At 42.5% G+C, this 26,986-nt stretch overlaps 1 protein-coding gene and 1 long non-coding RNA gene across 2 annotated transcripts; both read right to left on the bottom strand.

The window, feature by feature from the left end:
* Positions 1 to 126: 126 nt before the first annotated feature.
* Positions 127 to 12,562, bottom strand: LOC122130799. The gene is made up of 2 exons (XR_006151969.1): positions 11,875 to 12,562; positions 127 to 2,897 (listed from the first exon to the last, which is right to left on the bottom strand). It is a non-coding gene; the product is annotated as an uncharacterized LOC122130799 (long non-coding RNA).
* Positions 12,563 to 13,496: 934 nt separating this feature from the next.
* LOC122130800 (myosin heavy chain, fast skeletal muscle-like) lies at positions 13,497 to 25,728 on the bottom strand. The gene is made up of 39 exons (XM_042705566.1): positions 25,525 to 25,728; positions 25,276 to 25,419; positions 24,971 to 25,127; positions 24,497 to 24,524; positions 24,255 to 24,372; positions 24,054 to 24,146; positions 23,836 to 23,899; positions 23,636 to 23,734; positions 23,426 to 23,529; positions 23,179 to 23,317; positions 22,967 to 23,085; positions 22,726 to 22,875; positions 22,434 to 22,604; positions 22,027 to 22,333; positions 21,553 to 21,641; positions 21,387 to 21,474; positions 21,136 to 21,253; positions 20,932 to 21,055; positions 20,550 to 20,686; positions 19,977 to 20,232; positions 19,487 to 19,729; positions 19,232 to 19,408; positions 18,997 to 19,142; positions 18,812 to 18,902; positions 18,338 to 18,727; positions 18,125 to 18,251; positions 17,929 to 18,047; positions 17,343 to 17,539; positions 16,985 to 17,168; positions 16,391 to 16,556; positions 16,172 to 16,296; positions 15,747 to 16,055; positions 15,260 to 15,463; positions 15,022 to 15,147; positions 14,524 to 14,694; positions 14,274 to 14,378; positions 14,083 to 14,178; positions 13,830 to 13,961; positions 13,497 to 13,636 (listed from the first exon to the last, which is right to left on the bottom strand). Exons 1-39 carry the CDS (start codon positions 25,726 to 25,728, stop codon positions 13,625 to 13,627), a joined length of 5,829 nt encoding a protein of 1,942 aa, XP_042561500.1. The 3' UTR covers positions 13,497 to 13,624.
* Positions 25,729 to 26,986: the final 1,258 nt, after the last annotated feature.

Here is a 26,986-nt window from a genome sequence, read left to right on the forward strand (position 1 = left end):
TCACCCATTGCATAACTTTGTTCTCTTCCCTTTCAAATGAGAAGATGCCAACGCTTCTCCAAACACCTACTTCAGTGGAGAGGAAAGGGGAACGGGGTAAAACTCTTTTTGTATATGTTTTTTTTCCTTTAATTTTCTTCTATTTAACTTCCTTTTTGAGTTTGAGATTCACCAACATTAAAACCGAACCTCCATTCAGAAAGTGCCAACGCCTGTGAGAAGACGCTCACGCGGGAGGAGAATAAAAAGAAGAGGATCTCTTTCTTTGTTTTGAATTAGAATGTTACATGGGGGCTGCTGCTGCAACTTCAAAATGGAACTGGGTGGTTACTAAGCAACAGGCACCTGATACAGAGATTAGGCTAATCATCTCCATTCAAACAAAAAGCTATGAGCTGTAATAACTAGGCCTTTTGTCGTAGATTTCTACTTCTGCTTTTTCTTTGGAGTTTTTCCCTGCACATTCACTGCTGCTCCTGTTCAACCATTCTTCGTTAACAAGAGAGTGTCTCATTCAGGATTCGAGTGAATGAAAGTTACTGACTCCTGGCAGCTTGGGAAGAATGGCCTACTTATGTTCATTTTTAATTCATAACCATATGTGATATCCCCTTTGTGGTTCTCGCTGCCTGTTCACCACTTGAAGCTTTCCAGAGCGTCAACCATGACCTGTTTAAATAGCACAAAGTTCTGTCGTCTCAACAGAGATAGGGTGATTAAGTGGCTATTTGGCATAGGATTCCAGTGTTAACTCGATAGCCAGAGCAGTTTGTCAAATCTTGTCCGCCTTTTTTCTGAAAAAACGTCTAATAAAGCACTGATATGTCAGTAATCACCATTTAATCATCTATTTCTCCAATGTATTTCAGCAACTAATAAACACATTAAGACCCCATTCAAATGTGTTTAAAGTTCCCTAAAACTGTCTTAGTCTCTATTTTGGTGGGGTTGAAAAGTCAAATTTTGGCCATGTGGGAAGGAAAAACACAAGAGGTGAACAGAATATTAGATAAGGCCTACTAAGTATCTTAAGGGTAAACTGTTGTTAGAAAGTGTAATATTACACCTAAATGATATAACCCCACAGTGTTGTGATAACAATATAATAATTATAATATATATTTTTTTTTAAACACGAAATGACACAATATGATGAAATATGCAGTTGTACACTAATGGTCGGAAACAACAATCTGACACCTGGGACCCACATGGCAGCCGGTTTTTCATCACAGAAATCTACGCTGGAATCACATACCACAAAGGCCGTATGTATGCCGTACATTTAAAAACCCAAGGGGTTCCACGTTACTCGAAAGCCACAGAACCAATTTCTTTCCCTTACGAGAGAATAGGACTGTGTGTGTGGCGGATCTAACACCGATGTTTCCGCCTTTATGAAACTGTTTGCGGGTAGCCTCAGCTGGGGAGCGCGAGCAGCAAACCAAGCAAGACACAGCCACAGAGAGTAAGCAGGAGAGAGGCCCTATCTCAAGGACATCATTCACCCACGCAACTCTGCTGTAACCATGGCGATCAAACATCATGACAACACAACCATGTAATCGGCGCGAACTTTAACACACAAGGGAGAATGTGCTGAGGTAAGAGAAATGTAGGTAGATGCAGAAGTTTAAAATTTCAGGGTTTGGGTGAAATCTCGACAATGAAGTGACAGTATCTGGTGTTTTTTGGGAGTAAGGCTTGAATGGAAATTGGGTGAAATACATATTCAATTCAACTCCAGTGCCATTTTTAGGATTCCAGCTGTGGGTGGGTTTGTGGGTTTAAGAGAGCCATGAATGACTGATGTAAAAGACCACTTTGCCTTTTTCGTTTCCCATTTACAAGAACACTACCATTTTTTTTTATTTGGGCGGAGTCATGTCGCGACCAGCGAAACCGTAGGCCTCTTTAGTGTGTTATTTTGAAACCAGGATCCTTTGCATGCATGTTGACATCCATATCATTTGGCTCCCATCGTGACTCATTCATTCCATGTAGCATCCAGATGTGGGGTTTTTTTTCACAGAAAGAAAGAAACATTGACCAGCTACATGTGACTGTAATGTGCCCCCACACAACATGAATGTGAATCTGCTGCGGATGCTCCGTGGGAGTGCAGTGATCTTGGCAGATAAGCATATTTCCTCCTACAACAGTGCCATAAATGTAATACTCAGTGGTCATAATTTCACACACACACACACACACACACACACACACACACACACACACACACACGGCTGGGAGCAAACATGATACTACTGGCACTTGCGATACTGTTTCTGTTCCTCCTAGACCACACTTGTCTTAAGAGAGAGCAGATGGAAGCGTTGTGTAAGGAGGAGGAGGGAGACATAGAGGGGGGCAGCATTGCACTACCAGTCCAGCAAGAGCCGCGGGCGGGCAGGCGGGTGGACAGAGCAGGGATTGTTGAAAGACAATGCCCATGGAGCTTCTGATCTGCCACCCCACCCCGTGGTACCAACCAGACGCAGCTCCGTGCTACTCCACTCGGGGCAAAAAGGGACGATCGTCCTCGACAGACGTTTTACAGCCTCACCCTCAAAGTTTTATGTAGAGTGGCCTCTGCATATACAGCTGGCCACACAGTGAAGGAGGTCTATACCACAGATGCCTTTAGATTGGACCCAGGTCCTGATCGGGCTCGAACCCAGGCCAGAGCAGGGTCAGATCTCTTCCATAGTCAGCTATTATATGGAAAGATGAGAGGGACAAAAATGACACTACAATAGGGTTATGCTGCACTTACCGTTACTGACGGTGTTGACGTAGTATTTTCTTCCTTGAGGAGACATGTAGCATTTCCAGTCTCTGGGCAGGGGCGACTGGTTGGGGTCGTCACAAGGCAGCATGGTCATGGAGGCAGACCTCTGTCACAGAGAAATAACACAGCTCTTTTTCAAAACCAAGCAAACACAATTTAATCATTTATCAATTAGTGGTGTAACACAGGCACCCGGATAGACAATAGGATGTGGCTCAGGGTCTACTGTATGCTTTCTTAATCTGTTCTGTATTACTGAAATGGTTTTGATTGGTGCCATTGGAAAAGAACACATATATAAAACTAGGAGGGTGACAAGGATAGAATGTCAATGCCAAGCATTTGAAGTGATGTGCAAGTCAAATCCAATTAGAGTGTGAGATGCTATAGTAGCTGGCTTGACTTCCCTCAGTATTTTCTCTTTTCTTTTTTATTTGCTCGTGGTAGTTGGCAGTTTCTCTGAGGTTTAGGTCATAGAGGTTTTCCCACTCGTAATTTCATTCAGCCCGGGAATGCAGAAAATGCACAGAGACATGACAGCTCCCGGCAGCTCAAAAATAAAAAGAGGATGCCGTCTAAAAGTTGTTCCAAAATTTGACATCTGTACTGTTCTGTACAAAATAAAAAACATAACAAACTCTATTGAAGTCCAGTCAAGAAAAGGCAAACAAAAACTTTCTGCTCGTACAAACATAACCTCCTTTAAAAAGGGTTCACTCAGGCATGGCAAAAATTAAGCAGAAACAAATGACAACATGGATGACTTACGACAAAATGTAATTACATGGAGCATTACGGCATTGGCTTCCCTTTGATGGAGCTAAAAACAGGCTTAGCGGTCCAAGGGTAACTGCATCCTCATCCGCGTTCACTAAATATATTTCCTTGAGAATGACTAAGAAGTGTATTTGACTGGGAAATCATAGGTCAAACATAACAAGTCAGTATATTTAAGAAATAAAGACAGGGCACAGTATTATGAAAAAGGCCAAGTGTGGAGGAGGAGTAAGTTTGATCCAGAATATTGTGTACATTTCAGATTTATGTATGCCCAGAATAGGTCAACTGAATAGGGACTGTAACTAATGAGGAACAGTTACTTCAAATGTTTTGCAGAATCACATCTTGTGTTTACAAAGATGTTGCCAGAATAATGGACAGGGTGTGTCTATGTTTGTTTCAAGAGAAAAAGATGAGTGCTTTAAACGTGTGGAATGTGGAAAGGGAAACATCCTCCTGACAACCAAAAGAGTCACAGAAGTCAGTGTCACTTTGGTGAAGGCGAAAGTTCCCCAAAGCTATTTCCTCTCTGAATTTCCTCAGAAAAACACAGCTGGACCCCTGAGCTTGACATACGCTAGCCACAATCAGGCTGATAAACGTTTACCAGAGCTCTGCACCAGCAAATGCGAAAACAATGAAATCTTAGATCACTAGGGGGACAAGCAACCGTGTTTGTTCAGTCATTCATTATCAGGGGTGTGATAAGCAGGCCGCTGTTCGCCTCTCTCTGCTCTGTGTGAATGTGTCATCTCAGTCGAAATAGAAGAACGAGGTGTGGAGGGGGGTTTGTGAAGAGATCGGGAAGGACATTTCACCCACCAGAATAAGGGCTGACCATCAGATTTTACAAAGAGAGTTTTATTTTGGTCAATAAAGGCGCCAGCGTGTTGGTGATTTCAACACCTCACATGTGACAAGAGAGGAACTCAAATCACTCTACCACAGAATCTTCCCTCCACTATTACACATGCATGTATTACTTCATTTGATCGTCATTCGGCTTTTATTGTGCAGGTGCAAAGACACCATGATTTCAACAGATAACTGGACGGTTGAGGCTGTTGCTTGGATGACATGCTGGCATATGCTAACATTAAATAATGCAAACTTCCAGATGGTCCGCTTCTGCAACAGACAGCCTGCGGGTGACTGCTCAGACCGTTTCAGCATAGCTTCAGGCTGCCTACACATGCTGCAAGTGAGAGCTGACAGTTTTGTGGAGTGACAGGAACTGTATCCTCAACTACTAACTAATAGCTGTGAAAACATTCAGTTGTTCGGGAGCCTCTGATTGTTAGCTACAACGCAAGTAGTCATACAAACAGAGAAACCTTCTTTCCAAACATGGAGGATGTTCTCTTTCAGTCAAGAGCCCATTAGCAAGAGGTCAAGAGCTTGGGTGACAAACACAGGAGTATGAAAGCTGCCAGGCATCTGGTGGGTGTTTGAAAGTGTACTGTATGTGTCATGTGTGTGTGTGTGTGTGTGTGTGTGTGTGTGTGTGTGTATGCGTGTGTGTGAGAGACACCTGGGCAGGACATTATTGACCTTGTTTTTCTTTTTTAATCTAATCTCAGTTGCCTGCCTCTCCACTCCCACCAGCTCCAAAGCTAAGCGGTGTCCCTTTTTATGAAAAAAAAAAGATCTTTCCATCGGAGCACCAGTGGCTCCCAGCCTGGAAAATTTGGGAATAACCTGATAAATGATGAGGGAAGAAATCTTTAAATACCACGGCATGTGGGAGAGGTCGATCAGGCTGTTTTAAAGTCTAAAAAAAGCACCCTGTTCTCTGTCCCATCCCCACACACAACCGCTTGCTAGAGTTACAGTTCCACAGTATGCTCTGGTGAAAGAGTACGGAGAAATATGCAAACTTTCAAAATATAGTCTTGTTGCTATAGATTCTAACATACCATTTCTAGGACTCTCTCATGGTGGAGGAGGAGTCCATAATTAACTGCAGAGACAGTTGTTATTGTAACTGTTTACAGATACAAATTATACATTTTCAAGAGCAGTGGGGTGCTTTCTGGGACATTAATGGCTTTTGAATAGGCCACACACACTGAAGTTCAAACACATGTACAGTCAGTTTAAAGGAATGCTTGGTATCTGATGTCCACACAGTCCAAAAACCATGGTTAAAAAGAAAGGACTCAAGTGAGAAATGATTGTGTTATCTTGAAAACATGTTTAAAAACATGACAAGATGACTGAGAGTGTCTTTGTAATCATTTTACCTATTCTATTTAATCTCTCTTTAATCTTTTCATTTGACTTTTTTTCAAAGCGTTCCAATTTCAGTAAATGCAAAAACTTCTCCGTGTGTCACCATGCCAACTCATAGATTCCACTCAGGATGGAGAACTGGTCCTGCAGAACTGCATAAGCATCAAAGTTTCGTAAGAGGATTTGCCGGCGAAAGGTTCTTATCCAACTTAAATGAGAGGCCTCAGATCAGTGCCTCTGTGACTCAGGCCCTCCTGACCGAGCTGAATCATCGCTAACCTGACCGGGCCATGCGTGAACCAAAAGATTGTCCTCCAGTGACCCCTGGCTCGAACATCTGGACAGTTAGAAGGGTCAGGGTCTGCGTGGGTTTAAGGTTCCTGTGTTAGGGTACCACTACCCATGAACTTCAGCAAATTAAAAATATCCTGCTTTTCAGGAGCTCGGGCCTGCAAAGAGTTATAATATTCCCATGGAAGTGTCCCAGTTTAGCTTGTTGTAGTAGCCATGGTGGTAGGGTAAAACTGTGTATAAATATCATTGCAGAAAAAAAGTGTTTAAGGAGAAAATTATTTCCTGTTCATAGGCCTACATTCCAGTGTTTTATAGTAAAACTTTGTTGACCACTTCATTTTCCACTCTGTCAGTGGCCTTAACAATACTATACTATGCAAGCGTGAACTTAACTGTCACTTTCTTTTTACATAGTCAGAGTCAGTGGCAACGACACTGTACTGAGAACAGATCTGCGTAAAACATTATTCTTCTGATACCAGAATTATGCATATTATCACCAGCCTCAAAAAAGCAAACGTGAGCCAGTTACACAATGAACATTCCTGGTCTCAACACCAAGTTATATTGCTTATAAAACCATATATTTGAAATATACATACAATTTCACTCCATCCCATGTCGTAAACTAAAAAGTGGATAAACAGTAACCCGTTCCTGCAGGTCTACATTTTGTCTGTGTTTACCTTACCTATCGCATCCTGACTGCATGTGAAGGCCAGCACAGGTGTCAGGGAGGGAAATGCCTGTTTCCTATTATTGCTGAGATCATGTCATCACTTTCACTGTGATTAGCGGTTTAGCGATCTTTTTTTCTCTCTTTCACAGGGTGTCAGTTTCCCTCGTACAGGGCTTTCCCTCTTCGCACCTTTAAAACCACTTGTGAACTGTGCACTTCTTTCTACACCTCTACATTTCCACCACTGTGGTGAATGTTCACACTCTCTGACTCAGATGTTTCCTCTCCCTCGGAGCAGGCTTGACAAAATGACGAGGGGGAGGCAGATGCCATGTCTGTTGGCACCGGCCTTTTTCGCGAGGCACAGTCACACTTGGTGCTAGTGTTTATGGAGCTCAATGGCAGAGCAATGTGGCTATAATATCACGGTCACGGGGAGAGTAGCTTTCACAATCTGATGCCATATCCACGTCTGGCTTTTCTCCCCAAAACAAGGTGCTTGTAACACCAAGTTCATGGGGTCATTTGTGAAAGTCGGCTGATTGGTTGATATAATGTGATGAAGATGCTACACTACTGTATAGTGATTATACCATACATAGCTACTTGGCTAAGAAACAAAAGTACCAAACCAGAGTCTTTCTCCCAAACTGTGATGATGGCTACACTGGGATGGCTTTACACCCAGAGGGGGGTGGGAGGAACGGAGAGTTACCAAACTGATCTGCGCCTCTCGGCCAGCGCAAGCGTCTCGGGGAGCCGTGAGAACCACAGCGCCGGGGGAATTTCTCACACGTGTCTGGGAGCTAATTACCGCCCCGGCAGCGGACTTCATGACTCAAGTTTAGGAATACTAGAAGAAAGCAGCATGGGATGAATTACTTTTTTCCGCCTTTCCTCCCCCAGCTAGACTCATTACGTGGGTTCCCCCAACCACCCCCAACCCCACCCTCGCCCCGCCCCCAGCTCCCCAAAACAGCCATTTCAAGCGAGAAAGAAGCATGTTCTCTCTACAACCACACCACTTCGTATTTTGGAGGGAGAGAATTTTTTTCAACCCCGGTGTTTTGGTTTTGCCAGATGTCAGGTTTATCCCTGCAGTCTCGTTAGCAGATGTAGGGAGGGACTCCTCTCCCACGGATGACGGAAGCAAACAATGGCCGACAGTGTGAGAGAGCACCGGTTCTTAGTCTGACCCAACAAGGCCCGCTCTGTCCTCCCGCTGTCTTTGGTGGTCTGTGTGGGGTTTGCGCTGGCCATGTCTGCCTGGCCTGGCCTGGTCCTCCACGTGGGACTCCTCTCGGCATCACTTCCACAGCGAGACCGGGCCAAGGGGTGCATCCTATTTATGGCTGTATTTATGTTTCCGATCAATAGGCAGTCCAGAGCTCAATTTACTGATAGACCTCACTGCTGATGTGCGTTTGGTGAAAAAGGGAAGAGAAAAACGCACATGCTGCCAACGTCGTAGTTCTGTAATACTGCTCTGTGGTATGACACAATTGCTTACGACTTATTTGGGGTTTTCCACATAATTGCAGCAAAATGTGCTGTCTGCCTTAATAAAAAAGCTTGAAACATCAAATATTTTAAAGAGGAAATCAGTGACGTTCCTTGGGGAGACCTGTTTTTCACCACAATTGTTCTCATCTACCTTCAACTCACCAAACTTACGTAATTAATGACATCCTAAAAAATTCCAGGAAGAATGTGAAGGGTGACTATGTGTTTCTAGTGTGCTACGTGTGTCAAAGAAACAACTTTAAAAACACCTGCTCGACCTCACTATGGCAGCCTGCCTGACCATAGCCTTGCTGGTCGACTCTTATTAAAACACACATAAACTCACTTACGTCAAACTTTGGTGTGGGAGCATACAGCATAGCCAAGCGAATACCTGTTCTGCCTGCTTGGGTGTGAATATAAAATATAAAAAGGACAAAATGAGAAAATAACACAATGTCAACTGACAATAACAAATTACATCATTTACAGAGCCTGACACGGAGGGCCTACATTTACTCCGTCATAACTTCCCTTAATGTAGCAAACCATATGTAGCCGCTTTCTTTTGGACATGACGGAGGTGCTACCGAAGTGGAAACACATGGGCAACTGGAGAGGCAGCCTTAGGTAACCAGCAGCTCAGCTGTGAAAGCTTAGCCTGTCGGTTGCATCCAGAGTGCCAGCCTCTGTGAGTTTCTCTCTGCGCCAGCTCAGGGGTGTCTGGGTGTAGTATATGTTCTTGCACATGGCTAAGCTTGGCAGAACACGGGGGAGAGAGGACACACACACACTCATACACATACACAAACACACACACACACACACACAAACACACACACATACACACACAGTGGGCATGGATGTCACACAACAAGAGGAACAACTGCATCCTTCCATGGCAACGGGGCAAATAACAAATAACACATTAAGAAAACACACAGACTCGATAAATGTAATTACACACCAATCATTTCCTTCCTATAACCATATGATGAAAAAAGCAAATATGACAGTCGAACATCAGGGAAGGTTTTTCTGTGCCACTCACATCAGAGTGTACAAACTGTTTTGTCAACACATCTGACTAGCATTAATCTCACCTGATGTTTATATCATGTTTTGATGGACAACAGAGGCCAGTTAGAGTGCTCTCTCAATTGGCTCATCACCAATCCGATTGACATTAAATGGCTGATCAACAGCGCTTAATGGCTCATCCCATTTTCCGCCCCAATCTGCAAGTCCGGTTCCACTTCATTTCCTCAGGGGCAATCAATTCAGTTGCACTGTCATGACTCACCCGCTAATGTCTCTCATTTCTATATTCATGGCCACCCAGAAACACTTCCTGCATTCTCACTGTGCCAATGAAGTCCACACCAGTGAATCAGTATTAGACTGTGTTGTACCTGTTCAGTGATGTGCTCCTGACACACCTTAGGGCACCCAAATATGTATACTGACAGTTGTTCAAATCAATGCTATATATAAGTCATCCAGATACAACAAATCAATGAAGGTCTAAATATGCTTTTGAATCTGTCGTCCTACTCTATGCAGAGCATGTATCAGCATCACTGTTGATTTCACACATGTTCTTGCAGTTGCAATACAAACAGGATGTGAGGTGCACGTGGCAAACGCACACGCTGTCTGCAGTTTGCATGCGTAAGGTGGCAGTTCCTGGGTTTAATCATTTGCTTAACATTTCTCGAACTGGTTCTTCTTTTTCTGCTGGTGTCACCACATGGTATTTTTCCCTCCATAAACTTCCCTTTAAAATCCAGACCAAAGTTATTAAGCCATGAAATGGAACTGTTTACGCGAAACTAAGTTCCTGTGCTATTAAGTTGCTGTCTGAGTGTGTCATACTCCCGATTTACCTTTTTTTCTGGTTGTTATGAATTGGAATAAGGATTATCTCTTGAGACCACAAGTGCACAGTGAGCCCAAGGTCAGTCTGTGCTGGCCTATCACCAAGCCTGATCCAGTAACATCAAAGGCTAAGATATGTAACTACAATTCTGATACGATGAGCAAAACACTGGACTGTAGGCATGGACACATTCTAGGAATCAGCTGGAACATGATTCTCCTTTACTCTCACTGACACTATGATGATCAAATATTGTACACAGGATATGTACACATTAATGCACCTATTAATAGTGCTTACAAGGTTTGTCAGGGGCCAATTAAACCCCCATTGATATAATAATTGTATACAAAATATTGAATACTTCATTTTATACATAGCACTTAATATTACACTAGCCTCTTGTACTGGGAATGTTGCTGAAATCCTACAAGAAACACTGCACCACTAAATACTACAGAATTTTGGTATGGTGTTTTTACGTTTCAGTTCTCTGTGACAATCGTCACTTGACAGTGCTCTGACACATGAATGAAAAGACAATACCTGGAGTAGACCAGGAGTATACCTGGAGTGCACTGCTTATCGTTGATCAGATTGGCAGGGGCACAGACATGCATGAGGCTGATGATATTTAAATTACTTTCAGAAGGTTGAATGGTTCATGAATGCAACTGAGAAAGAGAACCTGCATTTCAGTTGTAGAATGTGGCAAGCTCCTTTTGAAGAATCAGGAAGGTTCAATTCATAGGAGCCAGTAAACCTGCTTTTCCACTAAAGAACTACTGAGTTTCCTCTAACAAGGATCCTTTCAAGGAAAACCTGTCTGCAATGGAGGAAACTATAGTTCCCACCTGCCACATTTCCCACACACACAGAACCTGTTTCATAGTGTAGTATAGTCTGACAGACTAGTCAGATACTCCTGAAACTGACTCCCTCTGGATTGAAACTTGCCACAAAGGTTTATGTTTGATTCATGTGCTAATTTACCCCCCGCCTTTTCCTTTTCTGCTTTGCTATCTCAACACTACAGATCCACACCCTCTAGGCTCGATCCGTTCAAATGTCGGCTTATATCCATTCCCGCTTTCTGTATACTGAACGTATTTTGACAGCCTAGCTTTAGTGCACAGGTGACAACACGTTTGTTTTAATTGGTTGTTATTTTCCCGACAGAAAAAAAATACTACGGTGGTCTAGTCCGGGCAATCTCTCTTGGTATGTCTGAAAGTTCCTCGGGTACCACATGCTTTTGCAGCAAGCATCTATGCAGACGTCTGGATGTTAAAAAGGAATGTGCTTGGAATGAGGAAGCAACGTGTGAGAAATTGGTTGTTATCTGATACGAGTAACCCACAATGATGAACTACCACTCGCCCACTGAAACGCCAGCATTCCCGAACCATGTGTGCGAATCCGCCCTTTTTTGAGAAAGACCGAAGTTTGTTTAGGTCATTACAGTGTTTAAGCACCTTAAACTGCTTCACTGTACGTTAACGATATGGGGCAATTATTTGCCCCAAAAAAGTACCATGATGACACGAGTTATTGTGAAAAAAGAATCTAATCATTATGAGGGAACGGAAAAATAATGAAAAACGTATTTAACAATGGAGCCTAGACCAGCCAATTTCACCTACGCATGGGTCTTCTGTGTGGACACATTGTGTGGGAACTTAGAGAGCTGTTTTGGAAAATATATTAATTTCTTACCTCCAAGACCTGAACGTAACTTGAGGGAAACCATCCCCTCTCTCCATCCTTCTCTCCTTCCCACCATCCGCCGGACAAAGGTTGAGTTATTTTTATAATTTCCCCCGCCTCGAATCTCAAACCAAGTTGGTGTTGCTCTCCGCTGAAAGCATACAAACTTCTACAGTAAGATCCAGACATCGCAAACTTTCACTGTTTAGTCCGTGTCCAAGGAAGTCTGTACTTAAACCAGATTAATGTCCTGGAGCAGTTATATCTCACAAGATGCTGTCAGCGATTAGGGTATTAATCCTCTGGTTTTCTTTAAAACGTTTAATTATCTGACGTAGCCTGTCTAATGACACTATTTCAGTCACAGCATAAGTGCGACCTATGCTGCGTGTTGCTTCACCAGCGAGTGAATGAGAGCGTGTTTGTGTGTATGAAAAACTCTTTCCACTAAGCCAACCCTTCCTTGCCTTACGCCACACTGAATGACATAGCGGGGCAGTGCACTCCAGCCGACTCGTGTTGTTTCATGAGTCGCACAGCGCGCAAGTTAGTGGGTTGTGGGGTTGGACTCGCCTGCATGTTGCCAAAATAATACCTTGAGGCGCTTAGTTTCTATCGTTGTTTACACTGAAAAAGTGAGACTTGATGTCAAATGAAGATGTGCCAACGTGGGAAATGTATTTAGGTTACACCGAGGGAAATATAAAAGTATATTTTTCACGAGTAGGCAAGACCTGTGAATCGCATGTTTGCAATTTTGGTTTATTTTCTGCACATTTCTTGATTTGTCATTCAAGCGCATTAGTGTTAGGCTTCTCGTGCCCAGTGTTGTCTTGTTCGTTTAAGAACAGAATACAAATGAGAAAAACAGCCTAAAAACAAATGACAATACTCAGTTTAAAAGGGTCCCGTACAAAAATGGTTTTACATTTGTTGTGCGTCTGAATGGATTTGTCAAATCTGCAAGAAGCCTAATGATGGTTCCGTATTGTGGCCTGCTTACCCAGATGAGATAGACGTCGCAACTAAGACTCATTCGTACAAAACATTTGGACTAATGATAACCCTTTCTCTATCTCTAAAAAGTACTCAAGTACAGTAGTTGAAATCTGCAATCAGCACCTCCTAAGCGTAGACCTCTGAAATTAAGTTTCTTTTGAAAAGCAGACGACAAAAAACGTACATCCTTTCTGCTGCAGTAGTGTAATAAACCAGGAGAGGGCGGTAAAAGACCATGTGACATTAAGTAGTGACATCACTAAAACAGCTGTGGTGTGGCTCCCCTAATGACGTGCGGTCTTGGTGGTATTGATCACTTGTCAGAGAAAACTATCATGCTAATTATAAAAATAAGAGATTTTTTCAGATTCAACCACTGAAACACTTGATTCGATCTCACACAGACACAACAACCAACCATCTTTACACTTGGACTGTATAGGCATGCTTTTCCGGACCGATGTCCTTATTTGGACCTTTTCTCTAACGGATTATGCCTAAAACAAGGTGGTGTAGAGGTCTAATAAGAAAGTGGGAATATCACTATGTGCTATTCTGTGAAGAGGTGAAAGAAGACTCACTACAGCAGGAATTTGATGCTTGTATTTTATTTAATACACACATTAACACATAAAGCTAACTGTTTCCTACCATTCAGATTCAGTGATCTATAGATGTTGATTGAACTTGATCAAACTCCCATTAAGTAGCTCTACTTCATGCAGAAGAGGGAGGTTCAAATCCACCTCAGAATCCTCCATTAAGGTTCAGGCTGAGAGGCAGTAAAGACAGAATTAGTATCAGAATATATTAGCTATTTCAATATATGTCTAAAATATAAGTAAAAAACTATTATGTACCTAATCTTCTTGAGCCTACAGTGTAACACATCTACTTGAGAATATACTGTATATGCTACTCCCTATCATAGCCTAATATTGATCTGAGGGTGAAAGACTGTTTACCTTGCTGACATCACGGCTTTTGACTCTTAGTTTGTTGACTTGAGACTCAGAGATGTCAGCCCTCTCCTCAGCTTCCTCCAGCTCATGTTGCAGCTTCCTGACCTTGGACAGGTGAGTGTTAGCCTGTTCTTCCTATGAGTGGGACACAGTCAAAGAATCATTAATATAGCTATTAGTAATTTGAAGGGTGTTGAAAAGACTGCATTTGTGCTTAAAGCCCGATGTCTAAATATATTGATTAAGAGAAACTCACAGCTTCCTCTGCCTGTCGTTTGTAACCTTTCACTTTCAGCTGAAGCTTGTCCACCAGATCTTGAAGGCGCTGGACGTTCTTCTTGTCCTCCTCAGTCTGTGACCAGCAGGGAATAAAATCGGTTAATTTGGGTGAGATGGATTACCAACTCTTTTATTCTTTACATGTGAATTAAACCCTGATTGACCGACCTGATAGGTGAGCTCCTTCACTCTCCTCTCGTATTTGCGAATACTTTTGATGGCTTCCGCCCCACGTTTTTGTTCAGCATCAAGCTCGTTTTCCAATTCACGGACCTACACAAGACGAAAAAGAAGTTTATTTCAGATTCCAATCAATTATAAAATGTAGCATTGAGAAAATTTAGCAAAAGAGAAAAAAACAATAATTTATTCGGTAACTGAATACTATCATGTCAGGGGAATGCTAATTATGTGATACCCTGGCCTCCAATTTCTGAAGCTGTTTCTTCCCCCCTTTCAAAGCCATGTTCTCTGCCTCATCCAGACGCAGCTGCAGGTCTTTGACTGAGATTTCAAGGTTCTTCTTCATGCGCTCCAAGTGGCCACTGGTGTCCTGTTCTTTCTTGAGCTCCTCGGCCATCATGGCCGCCTGGGTGTAACATAACATGGCAAAACTAAAATAGACCAGATAGATGGTGAACCCACTGGTTTGTAGGTCACAGGAGTGGTATTGTGTGACAGTCTATTTCATATAAATGCATAATGGTGGTTGATTTGATATGAGCAAAAGCCCTGAGGACAGATCATTCATTTCTGAACATGGAAGATGTTGAATGTGTTTTGAAACCACTAAAAGCTCATTCAGCATATAAAAAGGTGCTTTCTCTCGACATGGGATTTTTGCTGTTTATCTGTCTGTAGGTTCCTTTGTAATGAAAAGATGTAATGAAACGGTAGCATGGTAGCAGACACCTACATCAGTGATGGCCCTTTTGGCCTTCTCCTCAGCATTCCTGGCCTCTTGGACAGCATCCTCCACCTCACCCTGCAGGTGATTCACGTCCGTTTCCAGCTTCTTTTTAGTGTTGACCAGACTAACGTTCTGGATTCGACCGAGAAGAACAGAACCAGATCACCACATGAGAACAAATGAAACCCATAGACCTGACTGAACATAGAGGAAGGGGGATGCACATAGTGACACAGATGCCGACCTGAGTGTACAGAAGTCCCACTCGCTCGATGGCATCCACCAGCTCCTGCTCTGCAATTTTACGGCTTCTCTCCGTCTGCTCCAGGGCTGCCCTCAGCTCCTCGATCTCGGCCTGCATGAGGGTGTTCCTGCGCTCCACCATGACCACCTGCTCCTTCAGGTCATCTTGAGACCTGATGGCTTCATCAAGGTGAATGGTCATATCCTACAATGCATCGCAGAACAACAAAACACCCTTAGCTATCATACCTTTCTCTCAATTACATTTACATTTAGTCATTTAAGCAGACGCTTTTGTCCAAAGCAACGTACAAGGGAGTGAACCTAGCAATAGAGACCTAGTGTAACAATAAAAAATTAGACATACCAAAACCATAAAGACTATATATACCAATCTGTATTAAAGTAGACATGTTAAAATGATTACACTGGATATGTTCAAGTGCCTTAAGATTTTATAGTGACCAATACAAAGACATTTGGATGACCTTGACTTGAACTTGGACATTTCTCAGCTGCTTCTGACATTCCGCAGCCTGCCGGTTGGCATGGCTCAGCTGAATCTCCATCTCATTTAGGTCTCCCTCCATCTTCTTCTTGATGCGCAGGGCGTCATTCCTGCTTCGAATCTCTGCGTCCAAGGTGGACTGCATGGTCTCTATGACCCTTTGGTTGTTTCGCTTGATCTGCTCGATTTCCTCATCTTTCTCCGAGACCTTCCTCTCCACCTCAGATTTCACCTGGGTGAGCTCTAACTGGATGCGAAGGATCTTGGATTCTTCATGCTCCAGTGATGCCTGATAATGACCAGCGGATACAAATATTACTAACAAAATAATATTACAACACAGTAACACTAAAATTCAGAAGATAATTCAAAAGTTGTTTATTTTTATCTGTGGAACATTTTCACCTCAGCCTCCTCTAAGGCAGTTTGGATATCAGACTTCTGCGAGTCAGTTTGCTTCTTGGACTTCTCAAGCTCATGAATGGTTTTCCCATTTTCTCCTAGATGGTCCGTGAGATCAGAAATTTCCTCTGGCAAGACAAGAGACACCATTTTGATCAATAGCTTGGCAAAGCTCTATTATAAACCATTGTAAAAAAAGAGTCTCATGAACATCTGCCGTACGCTGGAGGTTCTTGTTTTCCCTTTTCAGGGTCTCCAGATGGTCCAGAGCCTCCTCGTAGGAGTTCTTCATCTTGAAGAGCTCTGTGCTGAGGAAACGGCTCTCTTTCTGGGTCCCCTCCAGCTCCGCCTGGCTCTCCCCATACTTCTGCTTCCACTCCGCAACAATCTAAAAAGATAAATGCAAATAAGTCATCCTTTGGATGCGTGGATACAAACATATTGATGTCTTATCAGGACTTTCTCTTTCCATGAACAGTTATCTTCTTGAGTATCCAGTATTTCATTGGTTCTATTCAAAGCTCAAGCACTAAACTTCGCTTGAATATTATCTAACACTGAATGTCACCGTCATTCCCTTTGTTTGTGGAGTGGTCTGTTATGATAGAGAACAGCCCATTTTTCCAAGAGTGTGTGCTCTCATGATGACTTTTCTGCTACATAGGACACTGCTGGAATCAGACATTTGTTTAGTTCTAAGAATAGACGCTGTACATTAGACTGAAAAGGAGAAAAGAATTAAGTGGCAATAAAAAAAATAAACAAGTAAATCTCATTCAGTCATTGTGGGGGGGGGGGGGGTCTCTGGAGCAGCACCTTATCAAAATTCCTTTGCTTTTTATCAAGGACAGCTGCTTGGGCATTTGCCCTCTCCACATCTGCCATGAGGTCTTCCACTTCCCCCTGCAGTCTCTGCTTGGTCTTCTCTAACGAGGAGCACTTAGCGTTCACAGCCTCGATGGATTCCTCAGCCTCCTGCAGGCGCTGAGCAAGCTTTTTTCTGACGGGAGTATTAAATAATGTGCTTTGTTATCGTATTGTCAAGGATCATTTGTCTCTAGCTAGGCACGTCTGTCTTAAATAATGTCACAATGAGCTACAGAAAACACTATGTTTAAAATCAAGCCTTAATTCAAATAGAGTGTGAAGTCTGGTTTTGGCTGTTGTGTTGTACTTGGCCTCCTCTAGCTCGTCAGTGCGCTGAATGGCATCAGTCTCGTATTTGGTTCTCCACTGCGCCACCTCTCCGTTAACCCTGGACATGCCCTTCTTCAGCTCGCCCTTGGCCTCCTGCTCCTCCTCATACTGCTCTCTGAGCAGCTCACAGTCATGGCGGGCAGACTGAACAGCATGGGCAAGGGCACATTTGGCCTGGAAAACATTTACATTTAGTCATTTAGCAGACGCTTTTATCCAAAGCGACGTACAATCAAGGAGAGAACATTCAAGCTACGAGCAATAGAGAACTAGTTTGACAATAAATACTGCTTTACATAAGAAATAAAAAAAGTGCAGGAATGTAACTACTGTAAGTGCGAGTTAAGTACTAAATTAAATTCATAGTATGCTCAGTGGAATAATATGGCTATAATCTAAAGAGCTATAAAACAAACCTATACTCATCCTTTTATATCTTGTTTTATACATTCCAGTTATTTAAAGCAATACTGATAGTTGGTTTCTGGTTTACAGAAAGATAAATGTATTTTGGTGAAGATGTATTGTGGAGTTAGGATAAGCATCAGTGAAAAAATAAACACCTTTGTTTCCTCTTCAACCTGCCTCTTCAGATCTTCAATCTGCTGACTGAAGGTTTGCTTATATCGAGACATCTGAGAGACCGTTGCTTCTTTCTCCTCAAGCTGACGGGAAAACTCACCTAAGAGACAGAAAACATCTTATACTGTACACGACAAAATAGTTTGGTGGGTCGTTATTTAATCATTTTTCGGTTACCGTTTTCAGTTTGAAGTCTTGACCTTTGGGCATTGATGTCATTGATCTGACGGGTGTTTTCGTCATGTTTTGCTTTGTATTCGCTGAGCTGGTCTTCTAAGTTGCGGCATAACTTCTCAAAGTTGCCCTTTTAAGTATGATAACAGAGTTTATCAGAAAAAAGGTGATGGGAATTTCAGTATGTTTTAGCTCAGTTTGACCTTGATATGTCACCTTTGATTTGGCCACAGATTCCATATTGTTAACCAAGTCATCAATCTCCATTTTGTATTCACTTTTCTCCTTCTCCAGTTTTTGTTTGACGCGTTGGAGGTTGTCGATTTGCTCGGCCAGTTCGGCGACCGTGTCCTGGTGCTTCTTGCGCAGACTGGCTGCGGTGGCCTCGTTCTGCAGGGTGGACTCCTCCAGGGCACGTCGCAGCTTGTGCAACTCAGCCTCACGCTTCTTGTTCATCTCGATCTGGGCCGCGGTGGCGCCGCCGGCCTCCTCGAGCCTCTCGCTGATCTCCTCGAGTTCCCTGGACAGGTCAGATCTTTGTTTCTCCACTTTGGCTTTGGTGGCGCGCTCGGATTCGATCTCCTCCTCTAGTTCCTCGATTCGAGCCTGTTTGAAGCGATCACAATGAAAATGAGGAGGACGGCTCTCCTTCAACTCTAATGAGATTTGGTAACTTTATGGAGGAAATACCTGGAGTTCTTTGATCTTCTTCTGCAGCTGGTTTCCCAAACTTTGCTCATCTTCAATCTTACTCAGGAGCTGACTCACTTCAAAATCTTTTCTGTTGTGAACAAAGTAGCACAGAGCTTAATCATTTAGCATACTATGGAGTTCAGTGTCATAGTATGTGTATGGCATTGTGTACTGTTTCATACTTTTTAAGTTTTTCATCTAACTGCTGCTTGTCATTCTCCAGATCCATTATGGACTCATGAGTCAGCTTCAGATCCCCCTCCAGCTTCCTTTTGGCTCTTTCAAGATCCATGCGAATTTTTTTCTCTTGCTCCAAAGAACCTTCCAACTATAAAATACACAGAATAAAAACAATATTTATGTTCAGCAGTTTAAAAAAAAAGGGTAATACATAGTCAACATTAATAACACACTCACATCGTCAACTTGTTGTTCAAGTTTAACTTTGGCCTTCGACAGAGTGTTGGCTTTGTCTTCCTCTGCTTGGAGATCATCAAGTGCTTGCTGGTGTGCCTCTTGGAGTGCTTTCTTCTCCTTCGAAAGTTTGGCAACACTCTCATCCATACCAGCCAGCTCCTCTGTGAGATTTTTCACCTAAAGTAACCACACATGAGTTCTGGTTTATTATACCATACTGTACTTAAAGAAGACTGATTGACTTGCAACATTCACCTTGTTTTCTGTTGCATGCTTTTCCTTCTCCATTTTAGCTAGTGTCAGCTCCATGTCGTCTAGGTCTTTCTTTAGCTCGGAGCACTCATCCTCCAGCTTTCTCTTCTTGGATGCCAGCTCAGCATTCACCTCCTCCTCTTCGTCAACTCTCTCGCTCAGCTCTTTCATCTTGGACTCAAGTTGTATTTTACTCTTGATCAAGCCCTCACACCTCTCCTCAGAATCTGCAAGGCCCTCAGTCTCCTGATGATGCATTTTATTGGTGATTAGGATCATTGTCTGATATTACTGTAGACATTTTACTCCAACAACAACGCCAAAGCTTTCAGGAGAGATTTAAATTAAATGATGCATAGAATTTGGTTAGTTGATTCTTTAATGTATTTCAAATATGACTTTTTTTAAATGTATTTCATGTTACCTGTACATCTTGAACAAAGAATATGCTGTGGCAAAACCATGGCACAAAAATGTACATTTAGAAACTCACGCTGTGAACTTGTAGCTGTAAGTCGTTCTTCTCCTGGAGTAGGGTCACTAGTTTAGCTTCCAGCTCTTTTCTCTTGGTCTCTGCTTTGGTCAGGTCATCCTTGCACTTGGTGAACTCCACCTTCATTGTGGCCATTTCCTTTTCCGTCTCTGCACTCTTCAGCAGGGGCTTGATCTTAAAGTAGAGCTTCATCCATGGCCAGTGTTTCACGTTCATGAACGAGCGGATGTTGTATTGGATGGTGTAGATGGCTTCTCTGTAAAATAATAATATAATAATAATGAAAAGAGAATTTCTCTTTTGGAATGGCACTAATAATTATCTTAGGGAGTTCCTCATCCCGCAGTTATAAATCTAAAAATCAGCACTGCAGTATAATGAAGACCAGGTGAAGGTCAGAAGTGCGTCACACAAATTAACTGGCTCAGGCCTTCAAGTTAAGTTTTAATGGCAACACAGACAGGGAAAATCAAAGGGTTGAGACTGAAATATGTCCTCTCTTTGTCCTCAGAGCATAAATCACTGACTCATTCCTCGACATGCGAGTCTGTCTTCCTTTGTTCTTCTCCTCACCTTCTCTCAGTCATCTTGCAATACTCGGCCCTCATGAGGAAGCCTCGGCACAGAGCCTGAGTGGTGGTGATGAGGGCGGCCAGTCTGTCGTCCCGCATCTCCTCCAGGGTCCCGAGCAGACCGGCCTTGAAGAACACCTGCAATGCGAAAATGGAGATCTGAGACCTGCCTGTCCTTCCTGTATTAGTGGAAAGTGACAGGATCATTTTCAAAACAGTGCCATAATAAAACATTTAGAATGTCTTTATTAATGTCAGATCCCAATACTATATGGTGATAAGACAATAAGGATACTAATAAGAATACTGTGCCTGCAGAGTCTTGTACTAGGTGTGTAAAGTCAATTCATTAGTTGGTGAATTAGGCCCGTGAAATAACCTGCCTTTGTATGTCCCAATTTGTACTGATTGTGGTCCACATCAATCGACCCCAAGAGCTTCTCTGAGGCTTTCTTGTTGTCCATGAACTGACCCTCTGGGATAACGCTGGAATTCAATATTTTGTATCTGCGGGTGAGAGGCGTGTAGTTTAGAGATGGTTTCAGTATATGACGGCACACTTTACAGCTAAACACTGTAGATGTTACCTCTGCTTGAAATCCCCATATGAGATTCTGCTTGGAAAGCCCTTCCTGCAGATTCTGATGCCCTCTAGAACACCATTACACCTTAACTGGTGGATAACCAGATGATTGTCCATCACACCTGAATTGAAGTAAAGAACCGTATGGGCATAACCAAAGCTGCATATGATGTATTATATTAGGAAATTTGCAATTATGCATTATTCAATAATCAGCTTACAATAATATGCAACATGTATAATATGTTACCATACCTGGTGTCTTTGTTTCATTAGGAATAAGACACCTCACAAAATGTGGATGGGTACACTTCAAGTTAGCCATCAGCTTTCCAAGATTTTCCTATGGAGTAGACAGATCAGTAGTGCCTTATATGTGTGGAAAGGCTTTTTTCCTGGATATTTGTATGAGTGAACTCACCCTGAAGACAGCTGAGACTGTCTGGAAGGAAGAACCCTTTTTCTTGGAGGCCTTCTTCCCCCCAGCAGCCCCGCCAGCAGCAGCATTTTCTGGGGATGGAAGAACATTCAGCAAGACATTTTAAATAGACACAATCTATTTTAGACAAAATCCCCCAAAAACGATTATTGAACATAAATACAGCAATGGAAGAGGATGTGTAATTTTTAATTTAAATTAAAATACACCTACAAAAAATGTCTGTGTGTCTGTGTGTGTGTGTTCCTCTTTTGTCCACCCGATCACAGGTATGAGCAAAAAAATAGCATGGCTACTGCAAGAGCAGGTGAAAGCAAAGAGGTTTATAGCACTGTGTTTCTCCCAACAACCTCTGGGAGACATGTCACAATTGGGAAGGTTGTTAACATTATCGCTATCCCAGAAATAAGCCCCCCTGGTAAGGAAGATTCTAGAAATAATCATTGAATAAAATACCCTCAGTGGCGGCATAACTGGAGTAAAGGAAAGCCAGCAGTTTCATGGAGGACTTCTGATAAAGTTGCACAACCGTCTCATTAAGAGGATCTTTGTTCTTGTCCAGCCAGCCAGTGATGTTGTAGTCCACGGTGCCAGCGTAGTGCACGAGGGAGAAGTGGGCCTCCGCCTTGCCTTTCACCACCTTTGGCTTTAGAAAATTGTTTGATTTGCCCAGATGCTGGTCGTAGAGTTTGTTCTTGAAGGTGGTATCTGATGCCTTTGGAAACATGCATTCCTCTTCAAGGATGGAGAAGATCCCCATTGGCTTTAAAACAAAGTACAATGTTTTTAAACAGTATTAAATAGGGCCATATTGTTTTAAATGAGTGCGTACTCGAAATGTAAATAACGACTAAAGTAATTACCTTCTCAATAAGCTCGATACAGGCAGCCAAGTCCATCCCAAAGTCAATAAAATCCCACTCAATCCCCTCCTTCTTGTATTCCTCTTGTTCAAGCACAAACATGTGGTGGTTGAAAAACTGTTGCAGTTTCTCGTTGGTGAAGTTAATGCACAGCTGCTCCAGACTGTTATACTAAAAAAAAAAAAAAAATGAAATATGTCCCTCCAACACACACACACGCGGTCGGTCACAGGGAGCTACCTTTACTAAATGGCATGTCTTTAAACAAGGCCATAAATCAACAAACACTCACATCAAAGATTTCAAACCCGGCTATGTCCAGGACGCCAATGTAGAACTGCCTGGGCTGCTTGGTATCCAGCATTTGATTTATGCGTATCACCATCCACAGGAACATTTTCTCGTAAACTGACTTGGCCAGTGCTCCAATGGAATTGTACACCTGCGAGTGATTACCAACAGCCTGGTCATTTCCCTCAGAATGTACAGTGGACTAATCTGTGGAGAAATTCCAGGCATCTCACACGGCTTACCTGGTGGACAGTTTGACCTTTGGTCACATACTCATTTCCGACCTTAACTCGTGGGCAGCACAGGGCTTTGAGTAAATCAGCCGAGTTGAGGCCCATGAGGTACGCCGCTTTGTCAGCAACTGTCCAAATTTGGTGAACAAATAAAAAAAACACAATGACAAATGAACAGTGAATGAATCACTTCTTGATGGAGTTTGGTATGTATCTTTTACCCTCAGTGCCGTCAGGCTCAGCCTGCTCCTCTCGCTGCCTCTGCTTGAACTTCATGTTCCCATGGTGCATCACTGCTCCAGTCAGCTTGTAAATGCTTATTTTCTCTTCGCCGCTGAAGCCTAGAATGTCCACAGCACTCTAGAAGTGCATAAATACATGAATGAAGACAATAGTATTTTAGTATTTAAACGTACACATTACATTAACAATAACAACAATATTATAATGGCAATAACATTTCCTCACATCAGTGGCCATCAGTTCATCGCTGTCATTGATGCTGGCGACACTGAGCTCCCCTTGGCTGACAAATGGGAAATCATAAGGGTTGGTGGTGATGAGAAGAGTTTCTGTTGGGAGTGACGAAGACTCGTTGAAACACTTCCAGTGCTCCACCATTTTAAAGTGATGATATAGAATAGGCTCTTGCTGAGCTATAGAGGAATTGTGTCCTACCTATGAGTTCAGGCTTTCTGTTTGACATGATCTGGTAGAAAATGTGATAGCTTCTCTCTGCGGAAAGCTGGAATGTGACCCTGGACTTCTCCAGCAGATCTGAAAAATGAAGCAGTTTCACAGGGTATGAAAGGTGTGGGTTAGTTTTTTTTAAACTGGATGATAACAAGTGTTACTTATAGTCACAGTGGAATACTCACAAGTTTCAATATCAGCGGAAGACAGTTTTCCTGAAGTTTTAAAATGAATTCTTATAAATTTGCCCTGAAGTTTTGAGAGAAAAAAAAGAAACTATAGATGTGTTAAAACAGCAACTATGCAATGTTATAAATAATACCTAAACATTATTTATTAAAACTAACAAGCCAATTCCACCACAACAGATGTGGTGACTGAAGTATGTTTTTGGTCCACTCACGAAACGGGAGGAGTTGTCATTCCTGACTGTCTTGGCATTCCCAAAAGCCTCCAGGAGAGGATTGGCTGAGATGATTTGATCTTCCAGCGTTCCCTGCACATGACGCATTACAGTTTAATTACTGTGCTGATGACGGATAGGAAATTCCATTGTCACTGTGCTGATGAAGGATATAAAATTCCAAATGGACGTTTCTCTCACCTGTATTTTGCCAGAAACTGAAGACTCTTTCTTTTTGTCACCGCCAGACACTGCAATTGTTGCAAAGTACTGGATGACACGCTTAGTATTCACAGTCTTGCCTGCACCGGATTCTCCTCTGCGTGATAATTATGGGGCATTGTGTAACCAAAACCAAACAATAAATATAATTAAACAATATAATATAAAGAATTTATCATCATTATATTCTATTGTGAATGTGTCTCTACTTGATTACTTACGTGATCAGAATTGACTGGTTCTCCCTATCTGTTAAAAAAAAGTGTAGAATGTGCCATGACACATGTTAAAATAAGAATTGTTCCAAATGAAGCTTCATTTCAACAGACCTTACTGTCTGGGAGGAATTATGACGATGACATGATGCTACTATGATCATGAAAAAGCTAAACATAATAAAATGTATTAAGACACATCGGGCCTCATGCAGCAACAGTCTATACAAGGGCAGGTGTTTTGTCCTGTGCAAGTACTCTGGCACATGGCCAAAAATTGGAGAGATACAACCAAAAAAGGTAGTAAGAAGAAGAAGAACTTTAGCAGTAGTGAAATCAATGTACTCTTAAATACACATAGAATAGAATAGAAAAGCATTTATTGTCATTGTATTTGCATACAACGACATTTGGAAACATCAACAAAGTCCCATCATTACATGCTTTTGTTGTGGTTCCCGAAGCTAGCGTGCCACATACCTGTCAGCATGAACTGATAGGCGTTGTCTGAGATGGAAAAGATGTGAGGGGGAGCCTCCTGACGCTTCTTGCCCCTGTAGGCGACCACAACTGACTGGGCGTACACTGGAAGCCACTTGTAGGGGTTCACAGTCACGCAGAAGAGTCCTGAGTAGGTCTAAAACATCAAGTTGGGTCAGCATGGCTAATATATGTGCAATACAGTAACCATGAGAACCACATTGGTTATTTCAAATATTAAAAAATAACACTTCAGTGTGAGTAGTTCTGTGGCAAATGTTTACAACATCTAGAGACGAACTCACATAGATCATCCAAGCTGCGTAACGCTCTTTGAGATTGTACAGCACAGAAGCCTCATTGAGGTGGGTCATCATGGCCATGTCCTCAATTTTATCATATTTCGGTGGGTTCATGGGGAAGACTTCGTCCTCTTTTACTGTAACAGTCTGTACATGTCAAGAGGGAGTTACTGTAAACTTTGTGGCATGTACATTAGTCAATATAACAACAACAACATTAGATGTTGTTTTTGTTTGTTGTTGCCGACTCACCTCGCCCGCCTCAGTGTTCACGGTGGCTTTGCCGCCCTCTTTGCTCTGGAGTGTGCCTTTGACATACAGCTCTTTGGCATCGGTGACATAAACGGCCGTCTTGGCGTCAAACTTCTTGTTCTGCGCCTCAATTCTCTCCCGCTCCGGCTTGCGCAGGAAAGGTGCGGCCTCGCCGAACACAGACATCTCCGCGTCCGAACTCATGGCTGCTGCTTTTTCTGAGGAAAAGACAGAAAGTCATTTTAGTCAATAGTCATTTTAGTCATTAGTCATTTTAGTCATTACTGGAGCTTTCATGTGGATAGACAGCAGCGCCACTGGCACTAAAGTGAGTTAATTCACCTTAATTTGACCTCTTCTAATCACCTGAAATCCAATGTGATGTCCTGTAAAGAACACATCAGGTATATTGGATTTAAGTGCTGTCTTGTAGAACAGTATATTTCATAGAAACTCCAAAGACTGATTAACACTGGAAAGAGTCAACATACCTGAAGATGTTCCGATCAAATAGCATTTGCCTCTACAACCCCAGCTGCTTTTATAGGCCTCCATCATCATTGACCACTAAATTTGGATTAAAGCTTCTCGTGTGTATGTGTGTGTGTGTGTGTGTGTGTGTATGTGTGTGTGTGTGTGTGTGTGTGTGTGTGTGGGCGAGGATTTGGTATGCCATATAAAAACATGGCTTGAAGGGTTTGTCATAAATCCGTAGTGGGCAGGGTTTGACACCCTGTGTTGAGACAAGCCCGAAAAGGATGACCTCGCGAGGGCATATTACAGGGCCTTACTTTGATGTGGCATCCAACACAAAAAGCCCAGTAAGTATGCATAAAAGATAGTTATAATCACATGAAAGATAGTTATTATCACATGAAGTCTGTTCCTAATGCGGAAAGCCACCATTATCAGGATGAAATCTTTTTTCATTTCCATACACCATCAAAGAATACACCTACGTGAAATGTCAGATTGCGCTTCCATCAATTCTCCTCTCAGCTTGATCCATGTTATTACAACTAAATGAATGTGCTCATTTTAGAAGCATGAGCTCAAGACAAAAATAACAGTCTTAAACTCCAATTAAGAAAACAGCTGATTTGCAGACTTGGGACCATAACTCAGATATCAGTAATGTGCTCTTAATCTTACACATACTGGCCAAAGAAAGAGGTACAGCAGGCCACTCGTTCAAATCGGAATTCCTGAAGGATCTTCGCTGAACCCCTTGAGATTAATCCGGAGAGGGCTGGGAGTGGAAAAGGCTTCGGCATTTACTCCCCTTTGATTCGAGGTGGATTTGTTGAGGATGAATTCTTCTCCTGCTCAGCCGCCAAGACTGGAGCCGAAGATGAGCTCATTGCTTTATCCCGCCAAGTTGACTTGGGATTAAGAGACCTTTCTGATGTTGATGGTGATATTCGTTTTTGATGTAAAGATACTATATACAGTCATTATTTAT

This window comes from Clupea harengus, unplaced genomic scaffold (assembly GCF_900700415.2).
Source record: "Clupea harengus unplaced genomic scaffold, Ch_v2.0.2, whole genome shotgun sequence".
Classification (NCBI taxonomy): Eukaryota; Metazoa; Chordata; class Actinopteri; order Clupeiformes; family Clupeidae; genus Clupea; species Clupea harengus.

Excerpts from the sequence above, each read along its gene's own strand:
- LOC122130800 (XM_042705566.1), bottom strand. The coding sequence starts at position 25,728 with ATGAGTTCGGACGCGGAGATGTCTGTGTTCGGCGAGGCCGCACCTTTC. Across the intron at positions 16,056-16,171 it reads CTGCCTTAGAGGAGGCTGAG|GCATCACTGGAGCATGAAGA; the intron begins GTGAAAATGTTC and ends GGTCATTATCAG. Across the intron at positions 14,179-14,273 it reads TGAAGGAGCTCACCTATCAG|ACTGAGGAGGACAAGAAGAA; the intron begins GTCGGTCAATCA and ends TGCTGGTCACAG.